This window comes from Salmo salar, chromosome ssa12, assembly GCF_905237065.1.
Source record: "Salmo salar chromosome ssa12, Ssal_v3.1, whole genome shotgun sequence".
Classification (NCBI taxonomy): Eukaryota; Metazoa; Chordata; class Actinopteri; order Salmoniformes; family Salmonidae; genus Salmo; species Salmo salar.
In genome coordinates, this window is record NC_059453.1 from 65,648,874 (window position 1) to 65,661,157 (window position 12,284).

Here is a 12,284-nt window from a genome sequence, read left to right on the forward strand (position 1 = left end):
TCTCTCAGCTCCATGGCAAAATTTGTTGCATTGCAAAAAATGTGCATTAAAATGCAAATATGTCTCTCAACTCCACAGAGAAATATGTAGAATTGCTGGAAATTGGCTTAAAAATGTAAGAATTTCTCTACACCGCCAAGATGGGGGCATCTAATAGTTTTCTCTCAAATTCAACTGGGACGACCATGCCCCCTTTGATCCAGAAAATACTCTATGATCATTACCGAAATTAAGGTTATCGTTATCAAAATGGACCTAAAAATGATGTGGTAATTAGATGCCCTTAGCTGATTTACTTACTTAATCCTATTAAATTATCAACGTCATAGGCTAATAAATATCCTAATGCATGGCTGGCTACTACTGCCTGCATTTATTCCAAACACAGATTTAGATGGTAGGCTAATTTGCTTGCCCCATATATTGTTTCACTTTCGATAGGAGCAAAAAAATTCTTCCCCACAACATTTGTACAAAATCTACATTTATAATTATATTTTCTAATGATCTGTTGCTCGGTAAACATGCCTGGGCGAGAATAAATAATCATAATAGCAAGCATGGGCTTGGATCACGAGATGACGACAGACGTCAGCAATGGAATAATTATATGGAAAGACAAAGTAGGCCTACTACACAAGACAGACTAAAACAATCATATACCCTCAGCAAAGTTGACAGGAAATAACTAGATTGAACAATAATGACTAGCTACGGATTCTGATTCGTACACGATGTTTGGAGAAGGGGAGACTTGTACCCTGAGACAAGTGACTGTCTGGGTATTTGTTTGATGAAATTAGAGCCGAGGGAGTAATTTGTTGTAATCCAATCGTTGCAGCAGGCTCAACCGATACCCCGCCCATTTATTTACAGACAGAAGAACTAGCCAATAATTGTTTAGAGCACTCAGCGCTTCATCACAATTGTTGTGAGAGATTCGTGCTGCAAGTGAAGCGCTTTTTTTTAAGAACTTTGTCATTAGCGTATTCAGATAAATCTCCATATCTGTTACGATACTTGTTTTGTTCATGTACTCGGCACACCCCTAATAATCAGAACCCATGCAGTGAACACGCCATCCCGACGACTGTTTCAGCCTTACCGTTGGACGATGCTTTTCCCCTTTTCACCAGTGATTGGTTAAATCCACATCAACGTTCCTTGCTCATCTGCGTTGCATGCGAACAGCAGAAAACTTGTTAAAAAAAAATACTTGTTACCATTCCCCTTCCTTTGCCGAGTGCGCCCCTCTTTTTTAGCATAATATAATGTCAGATGCACTGTTGAGGACACACTGTTCTACTATATTACTGTACAGGCACAGTTGCACATTGTTAAGATGTTGCATGCAGTAGCTACATTGTTATAGTGAATGGGGGAATAAAGCATTTTAGAAACAGGCTATATATATTTTCTCCAAACTCTTCCTATATAAGATTACTTTTTGTTATTATAATGTATCATTTACGCTTAGGCCTGTAGGCTAAACTAGGGAAGTCGTTGTCATTGGCATCCCCTTTTCAAGTGAGCCCTGTACAAGAAAAGCAAAACACACACACACACTTGTATGCTCTCAGTTAATGGCAGATCACTTTAATAGGAATGTTAATGAACAGAAAATTGCCTAAATAACAGTGTTTTGTTCAACATAATTGAATGGTCGTAAATGTAGCCTACTAGCCTGGTCCCAGATCTATTTGTGCGCTTGCCTACGCCATTGCTGTTCTTGTCAAGCCAAACATGTTTGGCATGACAATGAACTGGCATAATAGCACATTCAGGCTATAAAATAGCACACTCAGGCTATAAGCATACTGTCACTCACGCTATAAATGTCTACCTGTGTACATTGACTGAGCGTCTCAGCATTGATTGAGCGTCTCAATTTAAGAAGGCACATCTGTTATGCGTTCCAGGTGACTACCTCATGAAGCTGGTTGAGGGAATGCCAAGAGTGTGCAAACCTGTCATCAAGGAAAAGGGTGGCTAAATATAAAATATATTTTGATTTGTTTAACACTTTTTTGGTTACTACATGATTCCATATGTGTTATTTCATAGTTTTGATGTCTTCACTATTATTCTATAATATAGAAAATAGTAAACATAGAAAAACCCTTGAATGAGTAGGTGTTCTAAAACATTTGACCGGTAGTGTGTGTGTGTGTATATATAGATAGATCGATATGATTGTATTATCTCCAGTACTATGTTACTTGGTGTCAATGGGGGGATTGAGTTGGTACATAGCCCCTCCCAGTGTTTTTAGAAAGTCCATAGTTTTCCGCTAAGAAATGCCACAAGGGGGCGCTATGATCCCTCTGCTCTGAAAGTGAGTACTGGCAATTTGGGCGTACTGGCAATTTGGGAAAACTGTAGCTACTATATTGCAATATGATTCAATATTCTGTCCATTAGTAGAACTTTGTCAGCTCGGCCAATAAAACAACGACACACTGGTTAAAAGCTGTTTTTTATCCTATTGCTACAATTAAAAACACAGACCGACTGTTAGTGGCATAATAAACGTGTTTTAATTAACTTTTAATCTATTCTGATTCAGTGACAATTTCTGATTAGGGAAACTCATAATCACCCAGTTTGTCCAGGAAAATAGTGGATAAAGTTGCCCGACTGCTGTAACTAACCTGTGAATCTATACTATGAATCTGTATGATGTGTTGTTGCAAAATACAGTTATGTACTATGTGTGGTATGTTTACCTTGGATTATTTTCATCCAGGTTATTTTGATGCAGAGGAAGGGAGTTTGTTCTGAACAGTTTGTTCGAATTGCTGAACATTAATGAATTGTACACCTCCCACTCTTTGACCACTGCGTTTATAGTCAGATCCCCATGCAGTGAACACGCCCTCCCGACCAATGTGTCAGCCCTACCATTGGACGATGCATTTTCCGTTTTCACCTGTGATTGGTTAAATTCACATCAACATTCACTGCCCATGTACGTTGCATGTGAACAGCAGAAGACGTATTTTTCTCAAACTAGTGCGTTATCTTAACCTTTCCCCTTAATTTTGCCGAGTGCGCGACTCTTTTTAGCGTAATGTGCTGTCAGATGCACTGTTCTATTATATTACGATACAGGCACAATAAAACAACACACTGGTTAGAAGCTGTTTTTATCCTATTGCTACCGTTAAAAGCACATACCAACTGTTAGTGGCATAATAAACGTATTTTAATTCACTTTTAATCAACTCTGTTTCAATGACAATTTCTGTGTAGGGAAACTTATCACCAGTGGTGGAAAAGGTACCCAGTTGTTGAGTAAAGGAAAGATGCCTTCATAAAAAATGACTCAAGTGAAAGTCACCCAGTAAAATACTACTTGAGTAAAAGTATTTGGGTTTTATTTAACCAGACAAGTCAGTTAATAACAAATTCTTATTTACAATTACGGCTACCCCGGCCAAACCCTAACCTGGACGACGCTGGGCCAGTTGTGCGCCGCCCTATGGGACTCCCAATCACAGCCGGTTGTGATACAGCCTGGAATCGAACCATTGTCTGTAGTGATGCCTTTAGCACTGAGATGCAGTGCCTTAGACCGCTTTGCCACTCTGGAGTTTTACTTAAGTATCAAAAGCAAATTGAATTGCTAAAATATACTTAAGTATCAAAAGTAAAAGTATAAATCATTTCAAATTCCTCCTATTAAACAAACCAGATGGCACTATTGTTACGGATAGCCAGGGGCACACTCCAACACTCACACCTCATTTACAAACTAGCATTTGTCTGCCAGATCAGAGGGAGAAGTGATGAGCAGGCATGTTCTCTTGATAAGTGCAAGAATTGAACCATTTTTCTGTCCTGCTAAGCATTCAAAAGTACTTTTAGGTGTCAGGGAAAATGTAAGGAGTAAAAAGTACATACTTTTACTTCACTACATTCCTAAATCAAATTAAAGGTTGTCAAAAATATAAACAGTAAAGTACAGATACCCCAAAAACGACTTAATTAGTACTTTAAAGTATTTTTACTTAAGTACTTTACACTACTGCTTATCACCCCGTTTGGGCTGGTAGCTAGCTGTACGACTGCTGTTAACTAACGTGAATAAATGCCATGAATTAGCATGATGTGTTGTGTTGTTTATCGTCAGATCCCATGCAGTGAACACGCCCTCCTGACCAATGTGTCGGCCTTACCATTGGATGATGCGTTTCCTCTTTTCACCTGTGATTGGTTAAATTCACATCAACATTCTCTGTCCATGTGCGTTGCATGCGAACAGCGGAAGACTCGCTTCTTATCTTTCCCCTACTTTAGTTTAGTGCGCCCCTCTTTTTGGGGCACTGTTTTACGATATTACGGTAGTTGGGTTAAATTGTAGCATGCTGTAGCTATATTGTTATAACGTGAACAAGGCATTTTGAAGCATTTTAAAAACAAACGGGCTATGGTATATTTTCTCCTAACTCAGACAGTATTTGGAGCGTTAATAGTCTTCCTATATAACATGGCATGTTATTATGTTAATGTTGCATTTAAGCCTAAGCCTGTAGAATAAAACAGGGAAGTCATTGACACTGGCATACCCTTTCAAGTAAGCCCCATACAATAGTCAGACCTCACACACAAATGTTAATGGCAGGTAATTTTCATAGAAACGTAAATAAACGGAAAATAGCCTAAATTACAGCGTTTTGCTCAACTTTATTTAATCATCATAAATGTAGCCTACACCATTCAATGGGCTCAGCGTAGTGACATTACGGTAATGATATACGTTTTATGTTGCTCAGCCAATAGATATCATTCCCCGCAGCTCTTGCTCATACTAGATGTCATCAAGTAGGAAACAGCTTCTATCGATTAAAACGGGACAGGTGCAGTTACCAGGATGACTTCCAACGAATACCATATAATGGCAACATCACCCCGTGAGCTTACTCAGAACCCGCTGAAGAAAATATGGATGCCATGGAAAAACGGGCTCTTTGTACACATTTTACAAAGAAGGGGTAAGTTGCCTTGGTGTATCACCGGCTTGTGCCAACAGCGAATGGGCGCAGGCGAAGGGTATGCTCGATTTGGCCAAATACAGAATATTTTAAACAAATGTAGATATGTTGTACATAATCGAAGTTCGAGATTCCCAGATCGTCTACACTGGCGGTGCGCAGCATGACAAGGTCAGGATTTTCTTCAAGGGACTAGCCGGGGCGGCAGGGTAGCCTAGTGGTTAGAGTTTTGGACTAGTAACCGGAAGGCTGCAAGTTCAAATCCCCGAGCTGACGAGGTAAAAATCTGTCGTTCTGCCCCTGAACAGGCAGTTAACCCACTGCCGTCATTGAAAATAAGAATTTGTTCTTAACTGACTTGCCTTTTTATTAAAAAAAATATTGAATCATTTCGATTTCGTCTTAAATGATTCCACTTTTAAAAATATTTTTATTTAGGTATTTCCATTTTAAAATGTTGTTTATTCATGCCTATATTACAATTACGCATAGGCTATATGAATTGATAAAGAAATGGTATGGAAGCGCTCAGAATTGAATTAGACCAGGCAGATGACTTGCACATGACAACGCGCCCGTTTGCCCGTGATGGCACAACCGATCAACCCAACCATGCCGATTACAGCAAGGAGTACAGCAAGGTTATTTTATTGTTTAACTAAACATGTTTAAAGGGAAACTGAACGCTAAAACCAACATCTCTTGTGAAAATTGCATATGTTGCATCGGTATTAGTCAAACATGTATTCCAGTGGCAAAATTGACTAAAACGTGTAAGTAGGATAACTTTGGTCATAAAGTCAGTCTATTCCAAAACATAGTTTTGTGAGATGTGTGTAACTGAGGTTGTCACAATTTACATGAGGGTTGGTTTTGATTACAATCATGCACTTGCCCGTTAAAGTGCCACTAAAGTCCAAAACGCGTGTTCTAGAATATTGGCTTTCATACTTTTCGATTTTCGAATTATCAGCGTGGCTCAATCGAAACTGTCAACACGTTCAAATGGACGCAGTGCAGTGGTTGGGAATTCTGGCTAGGTGCGCATTAGGGCTGTTAGTCCCGTGGATGGTGGTCTCAGAGCGCTACGAAGCTATGTCACAATGGGACACTAGCGGTTCGGGGGGGGGCAGTGCCCCTGTGACAACCATTTTGGACCCCCTTGTGGCCCCCCAACATGTGGAGTATGAAATAATTTTTACATAGCAAAAATGTGTTCTTTCTTTTTTTACATCCATTATTAGTGGCAACAATGATGATTATGAACATGGTATTTTGCCTGCAATGCAGTGAAGAAAACGATATGACAACAATAACGTCTAATGTAACTGGCCCCTCTTACAGTGCAACTGGCCCCAGTTTGGCCCCCCCAGTTAAAATGGTCTAGAACAGGGGCGAAAATCTGATATCCACTTTGGAGGGGACAATTACATGAAATTTTCTCAAGAGCAATTCCTGAGGGGGACACCAAAAGTAGTGCTGTAACACATAGCCTACATTGTAATATGGTAAATGTATATTGAGGAACCAAAGAAATAAGGTGTTTGCCGTACTCCTAACTACCGGTACCCAAAACTACACAACTAATCACAACAGCAATACCATTGCCTTTAACAAATCTTAGTTCAGTCACCAGTTTAAGTTGAGAGTGGGGGTATCCATGGCATTTTCCAATTATGTTCCTATTTTACAAGTCAAAAAAATTGAGAACCTTTCATAATGTTGCCAAACAAAGACTCAACAAACTTACCTGAGACTCCCTGTCTCTGCCAGTCTGTCCCTGCATATCTGTCCCCAACTCTGCTGTCTGTGTGCCATCTGTTGCCTGCTCTGCCTAATGACATCATTGTGAAACATTTCCATTAGAATTTCATTTCTTTCTTATGAACATTTTATCAACTAGTCTTTGAGATATTAGGCTACTAGGGTTCTTACTATGCGTTTTGGTGTATTGAAAAATACTCTGATGTCCGTCTTATTTTTCTGCCATTTTTCTACCTGTCTGGCTGGCTGGCTACACACACACACACACACAGTGTGTAGGTTATTTACAGTAGGAGATGGGCTTCTATAATCTTCAATCATTCTATATGGGCTTCGATCTAAAAGGTAGCTAGCAAATGTGAAACGGATTAAAATGACAAGAGTTGACAGCTGTAGGAGTTCACCATTTACACAACATATGCTGCAACCTTTTGTCATTTTAATAGTTTGTTTCATATTGGCTGGCTTCCAAAAATAGCTGAATTTGCAAAGCTAGCGAGCACCAATTCAGTTTCAGTGGTGTTTGCTATAATCTTTGCTACCCGGGTTAAATAAAGGTGAAATAAAATAAATAAAAAGTTCCCTTGCGACAATTTAGCTTTTGCAACGAGACCATTAAATATATTTAAGACACTGGTAGAAGAGAGTGTAGTTCTGTTCAGTTTGGACTTCAGTTTATCGCTAACCTTATCACAGGGACTTTGAAGCACTAACTTACATCATCTGCATGCTGATTCCATCTTTGACGACGCCACATAAATGGAATAGGTACTAGCTAGCTTAATAGTTAATATTTGCGCGCTAGCTCTGCATATTCAGCTAGTGTGTGTGTGTGTGCGCGATTGACTGGATGAACCTCACGGCAGTTACGTAGTAAGCTAAGGAACTGGCAGTGGATCAAACCATTGTGAGGCAAAGGGCGGGGGGGGGTCGCAATCTTTTGAAACTTAAAAACGCGCTATTAAGTGTCTAATCAGCACAATTGCTTTCATTGCGTATTATTAATATTAATTAAATTACATAGTTATGTTTCAGTGATATCTTGGGGGGGACAAATCATATTTTTCCCAGGATGGGGGGGTCGTGTCCCCCCCGGGATTTCCGCCCCTGGTCTAGAACCGCCACTACAATGGGATGCCAGACTATAGCGTCTCTGTATCTGGACTCAGACCCTTTACAATCCTCTGTTAACTGAATTCTATCAGAGTACCAAACATGTACGGTATGTAATGTTCTAGAATATTGGACCGTTGGCATTCATACTTTTCAAATTCTCAGCACAGCTCAGGCAATTTCTCAAACTGTCAACATGTTCAAATTAACAGAGTACATGTACTGGAGACATGTTGGTTGGGAATCTTGGGGAGGTAGGCGTTCAGGCTGTAGCCTACGTCCCCCACGGATGGTGGTCTCAGAGCAGTTTAGCTAGTGTCACAGGGTTGCCGGACTATCGCGTCCTAGCATCTGTGAACTATGATTTACGATTAATGCCTAGGGCGAATTGCCATGATTGATGGCTGATTACGCTCTATCCACTCATAGCAGCAGGACCTGAGTCAAACCTGCCCATTACGCAGCGCCTCTGATTTATTTACAGTACCAGTCAAAAGTTTGGACACCTACTCATTCAATGGTTTTTCTTTATTTTTACTATTTTCTACATTGTTAAATAATAATGAAGACATCAACACTTTGAAATGGCACATATGGAATCATGTAGTAACCAAAAAAGTGTTAAACAAATCAAAATAGATTTTAGATTTTAGATTCTTTAACCTCTTACATCTAGATGTTCCGATAGCGGAACACCGCTCCAATATCCAATGATAGGGCGTGGCGCGAATTACAAAGTCCTCAAATCCAAAAACGTCCATTTTTCAAACATATGACTATTTTACACAATTTTAAAGACAAGACTCCTTTATCTAACCACATTGTCCGATTTCAAAAAGGCTTTCCAACAAAAGCAAAACATTAGATTATGTCAGGAGAGTACCCAGCCAGAAATAATCACACACCCATTTTTCAAGCTAGCATATAATGTCACAAAAACCAAAACCACAGCTAAATGCAGCACTAACCTTTGATGATCTTCATCAGATGACACTCCTAGGACATTATGTTATACAATACATGCATGTTTTGTTCATATTTATATCAAAAACCAGCTTTTTACATTAACATGTTTTGTTCAGAACTAGCATACCCACCGAAAACTTCCGGTGAATTTACTAAATTACTCACGATAAACGTTCACAAAAAAACATAACAATTATTTTAAGAATTATAGATACAGAACTCCTTTATGCAATCGCTATGTCCGATTTTATAATAGCTTTTCGGTGAAAGCACATTTTGCAATATTCTGAGTAGATAACCCGGCCGTCACAGGCTAGCTATTTTGACACCCACCAAGTTTGGCACTCACCAAACTCAGATTTACTATAAGAAAAATTGGATTACCTTTGCTGTTCTTCGTCAGAATGCACTCCCAGGACTTCTAGTTTACACCTAATGTTGTTTTGGTTCCAAATAATCCATAGTTATATCCAAATAGTGGCGTTTTGTTCTTGCGTTCAAGACGCTATCCGAAGGGTGACGCGCCGGCGCGTATCGTGACCAAAAAATTCAAAATATTCCATTACCGTATTTCGAAGCATGTCAAACGCTGTTTAACCTGTTAGGGCTAGGGGGCAGTATTTGCACGGCTGGATAAAAAAATGTACCCGATTTAATCTGGTTACTAATCCTACCCAGTAACTAGAATATGCATATACTTATTATATATGGATAGAAAACACCCTAAAGTTTCTAAAACTGTTTGAATGGTGTCTGTGAGTATAACAGAACTCATTTGGCAGGCAAAACCCTGAGACAGATTCTGACAGGAAGTGGATACCTGATGTGTTGTATTACCTTTAAACCTATGCCATTGAAAAACACAGGGGCTGAGGAATATTTTGGCACTTCCTATTGCTTCCACTAGATGTCACCAGCCTTTACAAAGTGTTTTGAGTCTTCTGGAGGGAGATCTGACCGAACAAGAGCCATGGAACGATGATGGCCCATTAGACACCTGGCGCGCGAGTTCATGTTGGGTACCCTCGTTCCAATACGTTATAAAAGAGAATGCATTCGTCCACCTTGAATATTATTCATGTTCTGGTTAAAAAAGGCCCTAATGATTTATGCTATACAACGTTTGACAAGTTTGAACGAACGTAAATATATTTTTTCCCCTCGTTCATGAAGTGAAGTCCGGCGGGCTTAGATCATGTGCTAACAAGACAGAGATTTTTGGACATAAATTATGAGCTTTTTTGAACAAAACTACATTCGTTATGGACCTGTGATACCTGGAAGTGACATCTGATGAAGATAATCAAAGGTAATGGATTATTTACATAGTATTTTCGATTTTAGATCTCCCCAACATGGCGGCTAGTCTGTATCGCAACGCGTATTTTTCTGGGCGCAGTGCTCAGATTATTGCAAAGTGTGATTTCCCAGTAAGGTTATTTTTAAATCTGGCAAGTTGATTGCGTTCAAGAGATGTAAATCTATAATTCTTTAAATGACAATATAATATTTTACCAATGTTTTCTAATTTTAATTATTTAATTTGTGGTGCTGACTTGAATGCCGGTTATTGGAGGGAAACGATTTCCTGAACATCAACGCCACAGTAAAATGCTGTTTTTGGATATAAATATGAACTTGATAGAACTAAAAATGCATGCATTGTCTAACATAATGTCCTAGGAGTGTCATCTGTTGGAGATTGTAAAAGGTTAGTGCATAATTTTAGCTGATTTTATGGTTTTGGTGACGCCTGTCTTTGAATTGGCACAACATTACACACAACTCTTGTAAATGTACTGTCCTAACATACTCTAAATTTATGCTTTCGCCGTAAAACCTTTTTGAAATCGGAAAACGTGGTTAGATTAAGGAGATGTTTATCTTTCAAAGGGTGTAAAATAGTTGTATGTTTGAAAAATTAGAATTTTGACATTTATTTGGATTCAAATTTGCCGCTCTTGAAATGCACCTGCTGTTGATGGAGTGCACCACGGGTGGGACGCTTGCGTCCCACCTAGCCTATAGAGGTTAAAATCAATTTTTATGCGATTTTTCTCGTAAAATAGCGATAATATTCCGACCGGGAGACATTGTTTTCGTTCAAAGACTGAAAATGTAAAATGGACTCTTCACGTGTACGCGCCCGTTTCATTGTTCTCAGGTCGACCACTATCCAAATGCGCTACTGTTTTTCAGCCAGGGACTGCAGAGTCATCATTCCCCGTTCTGGCACCTTCTGAGAGCCTATGGGAGTCTTAGAAAATGTCACGTTACAGCAGAGATCCTCTGTATTCGATAAAGAGGCTATAGAAGGCCAAGAAATGGTTAGAGAGGGCACTTCCTGTTTAGAATCTTCTCAGGTTTTGGCCTGCCATATGAGTTCTGTTATACTCACAGACACCATTCAAACAGTTTTAGAAACTTTAGGGTGTTTTCTATCCAAATCAAACAATTATATGCATATTCTAGTTTCTGGGCAGGAGTAATAACCAGATTAAATCGGGTACGTTTTTTATCTGGGCGTGAAAATACTGTCCCCTATCCTAAACAGGTTAAAGTAGCCACCCTTTGCCTTGATGACAGCTTTCCACACTTGGCATTCTCTCAACCAGCTTCACCTGGAATGCTTTTCCAACAGTCTTGAAGGAGTTCCCACATATGCTGCGCACTTGTTGGCTCATTTTACTTCACTCTGCGGTCCAACTCATCCCAAACCATCTCAATTGGGTTGAGGTCGAGTAATTGTGGAAGCCAGGTCATCTGATGCAGCACTCCATCACTCTCCTTCTTGGTCAAATACACAGCCTGGAGGTCTGTTTGATCATTGTCCTTTTGAAAAACAAATGATAGTCCCACTAAGCGCAAACCAGATAGGATGGCGTATCACTGCAGAGTGCTGTGGTAGCCATGCTGGTTAAGTGTGCCTTGAATTCTAAATAAATCACTGACAGTGTCACCAGCAAAGCACCCCCACACCACCACCATTACACCTCCTCCTCCATGCTTCACTGTGGGAAACACACATGCGAAGATCATCCGTTCAACTACTCTGCGTCTCACAAAGACAGCGGTTAGAACCAAAAATCTCACATTTGGACTCATCAGACCAAAGGACAGATTTCCACCGGTCTAATGTCCATACTCGTGTTTCTTGGCCCAAGCAAGTCTCTTCTTATTATTGGTGTCCTTTAGTGGTTTCTTGCAGCATTCCAACCACCAATGCCTGATTTCACGCAGTCTCCTCTGAACAGTTGATGTTGAGATGTGTCTGTTACTTAAACTCTGTAAAGCAGTTATTTGGGCTCCAATCTGAGGCTGGTAACTCTAATCAACTTAAAATCTGCAGCAGAGGTAACTCTGGGTCTTTCTTTCCAGTGGCGGTCCTCATGAGAGCCAGTTTCATCATAACACTTGATGTTTTTTGCGACTGCACTTGAAGAAACG

General features: G+C 39.8%; 1 protein-coding gene across 2 annotated transcripts in view; it reads left to right on the forward strand.

Moving 5' to 3' along the window:
* The window catches only part of LOC106565557 (6-phosphofructo-2-kinase/fructose-2,6-bisphosphatase 4), a 46,092-nt gene that overhangs the window by 17,873 nt on the left and 15,935 nt on the right, over positions 1–12,284 (forward strand). The window contains exon 1 of one of the 2 annotated variants that reach the window (XM_014132814.2): positions 4,695–4,994. The exons of the other annotated variant lie outside the window; for it this stretch is intronic. Within the exon in view, the coding sequence (XP_013988289.1) occupies positions 4,874–4,994 (121 nt within the window). The 5' untranslated portion in view covers positions 4,695–4,873. Of the gene's footprint in view, positions 1–4,694; positions 4,995–12,284 lie in introns of those variants that run through there. 2 annotated transcript variants of the gene reach the window in all.